General features: G+C 51.4%; 1 protein-coding gene across 2 annotated transcripts in view; it reads right to left on the bottom strand.

Moving 5' to 3' along the window:
* Positions 1-13,282, bottom strand: part of Wscd2 (WSC domain containing 2) — a gene marked incomplete in the record, with an annotated part of 116,235 nt that overhangs the window by 16,891 nt on the left and 86,062 nt on the right. For both annotated transcript variants that reach the window (XM_013520455.1, XM_013520454.1), the window contains 2 exon segments: positions 4,847-5,021; positions 8,056-8,177. In XM_013520455.1, the coding sequence (XP_013375909.1) occupies positions 4,847-5,021; positions 8,056-8,177 (297 nt within the window).

Here is a 13,282-nt window from a genome sequence, read left to right as displayed (position 1 = left end):
TATATATATATTTCTCCCTCCACTCGCTGCTCCCCCATGCTGTTGTTCTGTTTCAGTACTGGAGATTGAACCCAAAGGTCTCTTTTCACTTTTTTGAGACAAGTGCTTGCTAAGTCACTAAATTGCCTAGGTTGAGCTCTAACTTGTGATCCTCCTGCCTCAGTTTCTCAAGTACCTGGGATTAGAAATTTCATTAGTCTTATGGCACCACTCTCATAGACGCTGTCAGAAACTCTGCCTGTATTGTGTTTTGCTGATTCCCCACTACTTTCTGTAATATCTGGTATACAGTAGGTGCTTAATAAATGCTTTTTGGATGGCTGGATAGACAGCCCCATGAATGAGTGTATGGATGGATGGGTGATAATATATCTACTTTGTAGGACCTTTTGCAAGGATTAAATGAATAATGAATATAATATGTTAATACTCTAACATTCTCCAAAGGAGTAGTTATTATTTTTCACTAGTCCTCAGTTTCCTAATCTGTGAAATGGGTTAGGTGAGTACCATTCTGATATTCCCGATTCTCTGGCTTTGCTGAAACCTCAGGGTTCTATACTGTTAGAGTTCCCAGAACATGCACGCTGGGCATCTCCACTGCAACCCCAGTCAGAGCTAAGAACCATCTATGATTTCCTTGGGTCCCTGCAGCTGTGAGGGAAGCTGAGAGAAAGCTCTGGAGGAGAGAGGGAAGAAGAGAGACTCCAAACTGGAGGGCTGGAGCAGCCCAGGGCTCTTCTTACCTTCTGCACATGGGCAGGTGAACCCAGTCCTTACCTACGACCCACCAGAAGGCAAGGTGGACGAACTTTCCTCGCTTCCCCTGGCCTCTGCTCCTTCCTCCCACCTCTGGGGGAAGCAGCTGTCCTCTGCTCAGGTCTGCGCTGCAACTTCTCACTCCATTTGCCACCACTGCCCCATCCTCTCCCACTCAGCCCTCTCAGTGTCATCAGTGTGAACCCAAACGTGAACCCAAAGCTCCAGCACTGAGGGAGGCCCTCCTCACTCCAGCACCTGCCATCTAAGCCTCTCCTGCATCACGGAGCAGCCGCACATCCAGCAGAGTTGCCCGCCTGCCCCCTTCTCTCTTCCACGGGCTCCTCAGCCCTTGCACCCACCGCCTCCTAGATCACTGTGCACTGGCAGCCCTTGCCAAGGTCCCCAGGGACTGCCCGGTGCTATGTGCTGCCCAGGCTCAGCTCCTCAGACCTCTCGGCCCCTCTGATGATTCTTTCCTAAGGTGTCACCCTAGTTCCTTTCCCGTCTGCCATAGCTGCCATTTATCAAAAATCCTGCCAGGAGCCTTGCTGATTTTCCGCAACAACCCTCTCAAGGAGAAGTCTGATATTCTAGATTCAAATGCCAATTCTGCCATGTATTTGCCGGATGACCTTGAAACAATGATTTATCTGAGTCTTGATTTCCTCACCTATAAAATGGGACTACTAAGTAATAGTGGTGGCCGAGGGTTAAACTGGAGAGTGAACTTGGCCCATTAGCCTGGGACTCACGCACTGTAAAACTCCACCACCCACCAATTGGAGCTCTTAGCATTGTTACTACCAGCCAGAGGCTCCGCCCTCTTCTTGCAGGGTGCTGACCATGTTCTGGATTCAGGGGAGGAAATACCAAAGAACCCCCGTATGGCCTCTGTGCGTGGTTTTCACAGAGACACCCAAAAAAGGATTCTGGATAGTGGCACTCCATCTAGAGAATGACCATGTTCTACTATTTTTGGATAGGGGTGTGGGTTGCCAAGAGGTTGTTGATGAGTCCACTTAAAATTTCTGTGTCTCACTCCATGGAAATGTGACTTCAAAAACTCCCAAGCAAGCACTGCATTACTGAAGTACAGTGGTCTTTGCAACTGCAAAATGCACCAGAGAAATAAGGATCAAGGGATGGAGAGAGGGAGAGATACACCATGAAGCAATGTGGCAAAAAGTTAACAAATATAAAAACCTGTGAAAGAGCATCTGGATGTTCCCTGTGTAAGTCTTGATTTTTCTGAGGCTTGACAATTTCTGATAATGAAGGGTTTGGTGTGCGGGTGGGGAACCAGCTTTTTAATCTCCCCTGAAAACAGAATTCTTCACTCAAGTAATTCCTGGGAGAATTATTTGAGAATGCTGAGATAAAGGCTGTTGCTCTCAGTGCTAAAAAAAGAAAGTTTATTTGGGTTTTAAGCCCCAGAAATCACAGCAAAGGCTTCTGACCATATTATAAATGCTTTTTTGAGAGCCCTCCCAGTCCTTGTCGTGATCCAGGAGGTTTATATTTGTAATATCAAGGAAAAGTTATTGGAATCGTAATGAATTAATTCCAACCTACCACTTCCAGTGCAACCCGTGGCATAAATAAAGACACAGTAATAGATCTAAAATGGTAAGGAGTCAAAGGGGTCTTGAATCCGGCCACAAGGATGGCTATCTGGAGCAATGGCCTGTACCCAGCACCAAAGCCAGATTTTATTCATTTGTGAAGAAGGGAGTGGCTTGAGGATGAGTGACTGTGAGAATCTTGGGAAGTAGGTGAGTGCCATGAGCTGGGTGAGGTAGGAGGCCTGAAATCACCTCTGCCATATGCACAGAGAAGGATATGCAGCAAGAGTAACCTGCATAACACAATTGAGAGAGTATCTAATGTTTTGGGGTCAGTGCTTCAGCTCTGATGTGTAAGAGCTGTTTTAAGCCCCAGGAAGTCATAGCCTCTATCTCAAGGTTCTATCCCAGCCGACAGCGTGGAGCATTGGCTCACACGTCCTGCCTCATCCCGGCTCACTCATGGAATAACAGGGGCCCGGGGGAACATGCCTGCCATCTTCATAGACTACCATCAGCACCTTGGCCGGACCGATATGCATTGCTTAAAGCCAACTGAAGGGATAAGGAAAGGGTCCCAGCCAGCTCTGCATATATCAATACATGGAAATAGGGTCAGGCTCAGCCAACATGGAGGCAATTGCTCCTCCTTCAAGGAGAGTTGCCCAGGTGGTTCTCCACAGCTTTCAACTCTGACACCTGGGCTTCCATCCTGGACCCTCAGGACACTGAACAATGCCTTGCACCTCTCCGAGTCTTAGTGTCCTCATTTATAGAACAGAGCTAATAAACCTCGTAGGATAAAGAGCACAGTAAATGTGAAGTATTCACAGTGTCCACTGAGAAACGGTGGATGAGAACACAGTCTTGGGATCTGGGCTTGACTTAGCCTGCCTGGGTTTGAATCCCAACTCTGCCCTGCCCCAGCTGTGCGCCTCTGGCCAAGCTCCTCGCTTCCTAAGCACTAAGTCACTTCACTTTGTAAAATGGTAACCGCGGCACCTATGACTTTGGAGCATTGAGATTAGACGAGTGTGGCTGGACAAAGAGCTTCGACAACGCTCGGTGCACAATGAATGTCTAATAACTATTTGGTTCCCCGCAGGAAGATCAGGGCTTAGCGTGCAGTAGGTTCTCAATGAATGGCAGCCGGACTCCCAGGTGGACCAGGTGCTTGGCAGCCTGATAAGCCACATGACACCCTAACCTTGTGTGTGCCAGGGTGACGTGGAAAAACTGAAGAGCAGGGATGGCCTGGGCCAGGGCACAGAGAGTGAGCAAACTCATCCACGAGCCTGTTTCTCCGCTGTTGAAAACACTCCAGCATCCACGCAGGCCACTTGAGAGCCACTCATGGTCACAGCATAATTAATCTGTTATGCCCGCCTTCTGGCTGTGGCCCCATGGTTCTACCCAGATGAACTGATGCGGCCCGGAAAACTAACAGCGCTCGTCCCTCCTCACCCGAGCATAAATGGGGCCAAAAGAGCCACTGGCTCAGGAGGCTGTCCGCAGGACTTTAGCTGCCATGGAAGTAGCCATGGCTGGGCAGCACCAGTACCCACCACGCCAAACGGGATGGGTTTCAGTGGGGCTGCCTCAAGCTCTTCAGGGCTCTTGTGCAAATCAGAACAGGGCAAATGCCTTTTCCTCTGGGCAGATGTGCTCCCATCTGGAATGCACGGTGTGACGGCATGGGCCACCTTGCTGGCATCATTTTTCTTGACGGCCATTCCGGTACAGTGCCCAGCCTGCCTATCTGTACGGGGTGGCCTGGTTACAGGAAGATGAGAAGGAAGAATGTGCGGCCCAAAAGTGTGTTGTTGGCCGTTCAGGCTTCAGAGGGTGTGGGGCGTGTTCTGCACACCAGGGGCAGAGGTTTCTAGTAGGCTTTTTGGAGTCAGAGACCTGAAAGCAAACTGCATTCACGGAAGTGTAACTTGTGGCCAGTTCTGCAGCCCTCTGGTCTTGGTTCTCTCATGTGTAAAGTGAGGATGACGTTGCCTACAGCATCACTTTCCCGTGGACTTCACATCTCTAAACGAGATGAAGGTTGCCATAAGACTGGCTCAGAGTGTGCGGTCAGTGTGTTCAGACACTGGGGTGATCCTTTGGGGCTGAGTGTCCCAGCGAGCAATGCCTGCCACCCTCACCCAAGTGCCGGCCACCATTCATGATGCTTCGGTCAGGAGAAAGGTTTTATAAACAGTATGGCTTCAGGCAAGACCCCCAACTGAGGCCTGCGGAGGGGAATGGCCTGCCCGCGATCTCAGGTCTGGCTTGGAACCAGTGGGAGACCCAGGTCTCTCTCCCCACCCAATCTCACTGCTTTTACTATGAGAAACGAGCCACCCAAGGTCTTTAGTGATGGTGGACAGAGATAGGTTTCTTAGAAGCTCCCTGAGCACTTCCTCTGCTGTCCGCCACAGCTCGAAGCCTGGCCAAGTTCCCCAGCCCTGTCCTCTGGCCCGGATGGCCAGGATGCTCGTGGCAGAGAGGACACCGGGAGGCCCCTGGCTCACCTTGGACCTGTGTCTGGTACACAATGAAGTAGCTGGGGGTCCCACAGCTCTCAAACTCCTCCGCGCTGCACTTCTGGGCGCAGAGCTGTTCGTCTTCTCTCTCGTGGAGGGGGAATCGTGTGGTGGGAAACCCACAGTGGCAGGCGGTGCCCGCGAGAGCCGCCAACGGGTACTCCTGGGGATGGAGTGGGAGAGGAAGAAGCAGAGGAAGAGAGTCACAGTCCCTGCACGGCCCTGGACTGCGGACTAGGGCAGGATCTGCATACAACCTCCCTCCCCGTCACTCTCTCGACTGGAGAGTCTCCAGACTTCGTCAGGGAGCCTGTCCTTGGTGATTCCGTCCGTCTGTGCACCTCTGCTTCCTACTTATTTGACTCCTCAAAGTCAGTTCTTTTTAAAAAGTTTCACTTTGGGGACAGGATCTTGCTGAATTGCTAAGTTGCCCAGGCTAAGCTCGGAGCTTGAAATCGTCCTGCCTCTTCCTCCTAGAGTGCTGAGATTGCAGACATGTGCCACCACACCTGGCTTGAGTCAACTCAGTTTTTAAAACTGACACTTCAGAGGAAATTTCACATCACTAATTACTACAGGAAGTGCTCGGGGACACGTAGCTCTGGTGCATGTTTCCCTACGCTAAATGCAAATACCAAATGCCATGGGAACAAAACAATCTGTAGGTTCCACACCCACAGATCCAACCAACCATGGATTGAAAATATTTGGAAAATATGCATCGGTACTGAACGTGTTTAGACCTTCTTTTCTTTGCCATTTTCCCTAAACAATAGCACGGAGCAACTGTTTCCATAGCATTCGCATTGTATTGGGTGTTATAAATTATCTAAGGCCGATTTAAAGTACTCAGGAGGATGTGCATAGGTTCTGTGCAAATACCGTGCCACTTTATATAAAGGACTTGAGCATTCTTGGACTTTGGTATCTGCAGGGCAGCCGGTGCGCATGTCCCTCAGATACGGATGAGGAACTGTAATTACATTCTACCTAGGCACTCTTGCCTGCCAAGATGCCGAACCTGGGGTCAGCTCCATTTTTCCTGCAAAAGAGAGATTAGTTGAGGGACGTATGAAAGACACTTGAGCCTCGAGATGCAGCTTGCTCCCGGAGGACTTGAAAGAGATCTGAGAAAGAAATGCTTCTCTCTGTGTCGTGCAATATGCCACAGTACACAGCTCCTTGCTCGATGCTGACACGCAGCCTGCATTTTGGGAAAGACTGTCTGACCCGGTCCTGTTGAGCCACAAAGGATGCTGACTGGGATGCTTAGCCAGAGGCTCTGTGGAAAGAGCTGCTTCCGATTGCTTCACTTTTCCTATGGGACAGCTGAGCGGGAGCAGGGTGGACCTGACATGTGGAGGGCAAGTGACTGTCCATGTCCACTGTGCTTCTAAACCAGACCCACAGCCTGGAGTTTCCCCAGGAGCCAGTCCAGGAAGAACTCAGTACCACGCCAAAGTCACGCCGACAGGCTGCATCCAGCGAGCTGTCACCGTAGGTTTGGCTTCTTTCTAACAGGTACTAAAAAGGAACTGTGGTGTCTGGCTGAGGAGCAGAGGGAGAGGTGCTGATATGGAGGCAGGTCTACTTGGGCCATGGGTGATGATGTTTTCCAGCTAGTGACGCACACTGGAGCCTCCTTGGTCACCTTAGACCCTCATCACTCGGCGACTCTATCTCCACCCACCCAGTCCCCTCAGTTTTCCTCTTTGGGCCCCAAGGAGATCCAAGAAGATAGGAGGAGGGGCCTTCCCATCCACCATTCACCTGTGCAGCCTGACCGGTCCTGCCAGCTGGCGACATGGCCTCTTGGTCACCTGTGCTTGGTCTCCCTGCTCTGGCTGATCTGTAGGCTTCTCCAGGCACCCAGAGAGAGAGGAATGTCCGCCTAGAGGGAACACTGTGCAGATTCCTGCCGGGCAGGGAAGGCTGGACCAAGTGAGACTAAGCTTCCTGTAGTCTCATGGAGTTCACCCTCACCTCCCAGGATGCCTTAGGACACAGGGAGCACTTGGGGAACGCCTAGAGACCAGACGCATCCCAGACACTCTGGAATGCTCTTACAGCCTGTGGGCTCTCCAGGGTAGCTTGGAAGCTAGGGCGAGGGTTTGGAGTCAGCCGCTAGTGTCAACCCCAGCTCTGTGCTCACTCGTGCTGTGAGCCTGGGCAAGGAGCTTCATGCCTGAGTGTTGTTTTTTTCACCTGTGAAATGAGGGTGAACATCTCAACCTCATGGGTTTGTGGTAAGACTGTGGCCCCTGGGAGCTGCGGGGAGGATGTCCTGAGCACATTCTGCCTCTGTGCTGGGGCAGCCTCTCAGCCCTCTGAGAGAGGCTTCGTGCCTGAGGAGGCATGGAGAGAAACGGCCCAGCAGGATCAGGCAGAGCAGAAGGGGCTCAGGAGTTCGGGTGAGGTCTGAGTACCCGGAGGAGGGCTCCGGTCCTCAGTAAATACCAGCAGCCTGATGGACGGACACCAGAGCTTGTTCATGTGCATCCCCAGCGCTCTCCATGGGGCCTGGCATACAGTAGGTCCTTACTCAATATTTGAGAGTAAATGAATGAAAGAACCCTTTGGCAGGGAAGGAGGGATGGTTCTCTGCACACTCATGTAATTAGCTCCTTTGAAAGGAAGGCTGGAGCTCCTTAGACATCACTGATTGCCGGTTATATGCTCAGCTCTAGGCCAGACACGGGTAGCACAAAGCATATAAACAGAGCTTTCTCCCTTGATCTGTCGCAGTCTGGCTAGGGAGGATGGATGAACGGTCAGGCACCAAAGGTCTGAAGCTGAGGAGGGATCTGTAGATTGTCCAATCCAACTGCCACCCAGTGCCCAGAGTTGTGGATGCCAGCCCTGCCTTGCCTCTGCTTGCACACCTGCTGTGACGGCGGGCTCACTGTATCCCAGCATGGGAGTGGCCTTGCTTTGACCTGCCAGTCTTCTCCTTGTGTGTCTACACCCAGTTCAAACACTGCCCTCATCCCTGAGCATTATCAGCACACACTCCCTCCAAGGGACAGACTCTGCCCTCCGCCCACGGGAACCACATGCAATGGCCACGTGCCTCTCGCATGTCCCAGATCTGCGTCTGGGGCTTCCTCCATCCTGACTGTAACTTCTCCCGATGGCATTCTGCTCCTTCAGCCCTGCCCCACTACCCTGTAGTGCTGCGAGCGGGGCCCTGCGCTCACCTTCTCCGTGCAGAAGTCTACACACTTGTCCACAGACATGTTTGGCATGGCGGCTGTCACAGGCAAGGCCAGGGAGAGGTTGTCGGGCCTGCGGAAACAGCCTCGGAATACCGCACTTCCATCTGAAGAACCAGAGGGAGAAAGAACCATCACAGGTAGAAGGAGTCAGACTTAGATGGGAGAACCACTTTGGAAAAAAGCCGTAGGGAGCTGAAGCTCAGAGAAGGCCAGAGTCTTCCCCAAGGTCACACAGCAAGCTAAAGCAGAGACAGAAAAACAGCAGCATTTTTTGTTCTTGAAAAGGTCTGTTCATAGCCCATGAGCTCAGTAACTTGAAGAATGTTCTCCTCAACCCCGATAACTCTGTGGACAATCCAGGTCCCTGAGATGACTTCTCCCAGGACCACACTATTCTCTTTCCTAAAACTGGCAGCATTCCTGTGCCTCACTTCCTCATTCCCAATGTTGGGGCAAAGCCCATTGGGGAAATGACATATCCCGCAGAGGATTTTCAGTCTCACCAGGAGATGGACGAGCATTTGAGCATTAAGGGAAGCAAAAGGCCCAGGAATGTCCTTGCCTTCCTTTCCGGTACCAGGGTCTCTCTCCCCACTCCTCATCCTGGGCTTACGGGGAGAAGTGCTGGGCCTCAGAGGTCTCCACCTACACAGGCGCCAGCCCTTCCAGGCCGTGAGCGGTGATATGGCGCGGGGCCACCCCACAGGGTAACAGCCAGGGCACAAGGGAAATGTGGAAGCTGTGCTGTCTTCAGTAGGAGTCAGCCTTTAACACCACAGCGGTGCTGCCTGAGCCGGACAGTGGAGGCAGAGTCTCGGCGGGTGTGTTATTGGAGGCTGCTCCTGGCGAGGTGGAGGAGCCTCAGCTGCAGCCACCTGCAGCCTGACCCCGCGGGTAGCTCGGGAGGGCGTGGTGAGCCTCAGCACTGACCGCCCTAAAGAAAGAGGCCTGGCCGTGGCCTGCCTGCCCTTCCCTCGTGGCAGTCCCTCATTGGCCCCACGCTGCCTCCACCCCCTTGCTGGAATCTTTCTTCCTGGGACAGCCTGCTGGCTGTTGTTGGTCCAATGACTGCTTTTCCCAGCTGTGAGCTATTGTCAGCGGTAGTCACTGCAGTAAAGGGACCTGGTGGGCGCCCACAGCAGATCGGGGACTGGAGGGCGTCCACCGCGGATGGGGACAAAGCTACATCAGGAAGGATGTGCACTGCAGCTTTCTTTGAAATTACTAAGTGAAAGGCTGGAAACAACACAGGCAGGTGTCCAAGAACAAGGGGCCGGGCGAAGTAAGCACAGAATGAAGGCGTCACAAATGGAATTCTGCACCTCCATCGGAAGGAAGGGTGCCAAGGCTTATTTTAGCCAGATGAAGCTGTGTTCAAGAGACAATGTTAAATACAACCCAAGAATACAAGGCTCCACATAGCATAAAATAACAACTTTCTTTAAAAATTACCCAGTGAGGGCCGGGGATATATATATAGCTCAGCAGCACAGCGCTTGCTTGAAAGCACAAGGTCCCGAGTTCGATTTGTAGTATCAAAAGAAAAAATTACTCAGTGATAGAAATCTATGCAGAGGCAAATAACATGTTAATACCATGGTACTTCTGGATAGCAGGTATAGTGGATCATATTTTCTGTCAATATGGCTAGCACATAGCATCCAGTTGTTTGGTCAAAGATTAAGCTAGTTATTTCTATGATAGTATTTTACATATGGGGTCAACACCTACAATTATTTGGCTATAAGTAAGGAAAATTACTCTTGATGATGTGGGTGGGCCTTATCTAATCAGTGGATGGCCTTAAGAAGAGAAGCTGAGGCTTCCTGCTGAGGAAGGAATTATGTTTCAAGACTGCAGTGTTAACTCCTGCCTGAGTCTCCAGACTGCTGGTCTGGTCTATCAATTTTGGACTTGCTGGCTCTCGTAGTTATGCCATCCAGTTCCTTAAAAATAGATCTCTTCATATGTATGTGTATCTGTACTTGGCCATTGGTTCTGCTTCCCCAGTGAACTCTGATTGATCCAGTAGGATTATAAGGTTTTTTCCATCTTCTTATAAAACTCCTTTCTAATTCTTTCTACAATGCACAAGTGTTTTTATGTAGTACATACAAATAAAAAATAAAAAGTGGCCCCTGTCAAATTTACTAAAAGTCTCACAATATATATTTAAAACTGGGCCCAGTTATTTCCTAGATCCTGAGTTCAGTGTACTTTGCCAGAAGCCATTCCTCACCTAAAACAAGGGGCACTATTGACACTGCGTGGATCAAAACCAAGAACACCAGATAGGCGACACTCTTAAGTCCCCACTATGTGCTAGTCAGTCTGCCAAACACTTTAGGCACATTAGCACATTCCAGTTTCCTGAAAACCCTTCAAGATTTCTGCAAACTGCAGTTCCGCAGAGAGAGATACAGAACTTACAAAGAGGCAGTTATGTGACAAAGCTAAGGGACTCCCTGTTTACAAAAACTTACAAAGGCTCAGCTGAGAAACAAAATGTTAGCCCTCAGAAAAGATAAAGCAGGTTGCAAGAGCCATATGCCTCTGTCTACATTGGATCTGGGTGTAGTTACAGTATAAAAACACTTTTTAGCACACACATATTAATATTTATGTGCGTAGCAAAGGATAGGGAATTACTCCCTGAGCAGAAAGGTGGGGGGTACTTATGAATAATATTTGAAAATTTTAGCCATAAGATTATTTCCACACCACCCAGCACCTGGTAGCCTGATACTGTTCACTGTAGTGCTCAACCAGATGAAGGACGTTTGATTTTGGTTGCTGACTCCTAGATCCTGCTGCAGGCTGACACCACCCCGCGCTCGCTGATCTTTCCCTGTGTGTGGCTCCAACCTAGGGAGAAAGGCTCCAATGGTAGGGGCGGCTAGGATGCCGCTGCCCTGCTGTGTGTTCCTTCCAGGCCTCAGTTTCTCCACATGTAAATGAGGAGCAGGGGCTCAGGCTACTCGGGCACTCTCCTGTCTACTGCCAAGCGAACACCTGGAAGACAGTGGGGCCACCTCCGATCGCCTCCATGTTTGAGGCTGCGTGGTGCATGGGGGCTAGGCCTGGCATGTGCATGCTCTGTATGGGACAGCCCGCCACTCCTCATACAAGGAACAGTCACACCAGATGTCACTAGCAGTCTCCTTTCCTGAGGCGTGGGTGCCAGGGGGAAATCTTATCAGGCCACCAGAGGATGATGTATGGTGCCGCACAATGCCAGGGAAGGGAGGAGAGCTGGTATTTGAGTTAAAGACTTAGGGCAGTGAGGTGGGAACCCCAAAGCAGTGTGGATGAGCCCTGACTCAAACAGCAAGCTCAGTGGCAACCAGATGCCCCTCAGGCCCAGGTCTGTGAGATGCTGGCTTCGCTCTCAGAAATCACAGGCTCCCCTCCCTTTCAACTCCACTGGCGTTTAATACATCCATGCAGATGCCAGGCTGCAGGCAGGATGCTTTGGATCCAGTTAATCTTGGCTGCAGCCACATGATGTAGGGGGTCTCAAGCTCACCATTATCCTCTACTGTGGGTCCTTCCCTGGCCCCCTCCCACCACCCTGAAGGGCCTAAGACCCCCACAACATGGCACAGTTGTGTCAGGAGGGGTGAAGGATGTTAGTGTGTGTATATGTGTGTGTGTGTGTGAGAGAGAGTGCATGTGTGCGTGTATATCAGGGCAGGAGGGACTGCACGTGAGGGCAGCTGAGGACCCAGCTGTATCAAGGGTGTGTCTGGGCAGTGGGACTCAAGATCAAACGTGTGTCTGTCCCTGTATGCATACAGTGTGTCTGTGCACAAGAGTGTGTCAGTGTGCATCCCATGGGTGTGTGTCTGTCTTTCCATGGCAGTGTGAGCCTGGATCCATCTGTTTGAGCACTCGGGGGCCAAACACTCAGGTTGTGAGTATAGCCCCGTGGACCATGTGATCTGTGGGTAGTGTGAGACCTCCTCTCCCGCTGGTTTGCTGACAGTGGCCATCGACTGAGGCCATGTGCTCTGGACTATATGCTTCTGGAGTAACCCTAGTGCTGCACCAGACCTCCCCGGGCACGGGTCCCACCAGGAGGTGTTTGTGACATGGAGTCGGTAACCCCAGGGCCTCTCTGGGTTGTTTGGTGACAGCTGATTAGAAAGCTCCTCTCTCTGAGTGAAAGGCAAGGATGAGCTTCAGCCACCCAAACCCTTCCCTGACCACTTCAGTGCCACCAGTGTTTCAGCATTTTTCAACTGTCCCCCAAGCAGCTGGCACCGAGCTGGAACAAAATGCTTGTTTCCCCAGTACAAGGAGCAACAGAGTGGGATGGCGGGGGAGAGAAAGGTAGAGAGCCAAAGGAAGCGGGGGACCCTGCTGGAGTCCAGCCAGACTGGGTGTCTCCCCACGAAGCAAAGAGCACCTGTTGTCCATAGCTAGGGATGCTCGCATCTGTCTAGGTCGTTTGTGTTACAGCAGATCACACATCAGGGTCTGTGGGCAGTGAGAGCTGAAGAGAGTCCTGGTGGCCTTTGGGGCTCCCTGCTGTAAGGGATCCCTGGTGTTGTTAGAGATTATCCTTGCTATTAAGGTTGTCTTGCTGCTAAGGGTCACCCATGCTATTAGGAGTCACCCTTGCATCCTCTTGCAGGCATGACCCTGTGTAGCTGAAGGCATCATTTCAGGGCCATGTGCTCCCCATCTGGAGCTCCATGGCCAAGTTCTTTGCCTTCCCCTGCCCCCAGCAAGGGACCCACTTTTTTGGGCAGCCACTTCTTTGGCTCAGTCCACTGACAGAGCCACATCAGTATGCTTCACCAAATGGCCTCAAGACCCAGCCTTGATCTGGGGCCCCAGTGAGGCCTTGCAGCTGGTGATACCACACCAGCAGGACATGGCACTGCCTTGATCTGATGGACTCAAAAGAGGCCAGTTCAATGAGCAACAGAAAACTTGTGAGTAGGAGATGCAAGTTCTAGTTCTGAATCTGCATCTCCTCTCTGGAGCTCTGCATTATTGCCCACGGATCAAGCAGCCTCCTCCTTGCAGCATCCACCAGCATCTCCTGCTGCCCTTGTCTTTGACTGTGGGCAAGTTTCCTTGCGTTTCAGGGTCCTAGTGTTCTTATCTCTAGAACAGGAGCATGAGTATTGGGTGGACCAGTCAGAGACAGGCATGAATGAGACTTGTGAGCTGCAGAGACTGAGGAAGGAGCAGTCAAGTG

Source organism: Chinchilla lanigera, unplaced genomic scaffold, assembly GCF_000276665.1.
Source record: "Chinchilla lanigera isolate Chin_1 unplaced genomic scaffold, ChiLan1.0 scaffold00054, whole genome shotgun sequence".
Classification (NCBI taxonomy): Eukaryota; Metazoa; Chordata; class Mammalia; order Rodentia; family Chinchillidae; genus Chinchilla; species Chinchilla lanigera.
The sequence above is the reverse complement of the archived record's forward strand: the minus strand, read 5'-3'. Positions and strand labels throughout refer to the sequence as shown.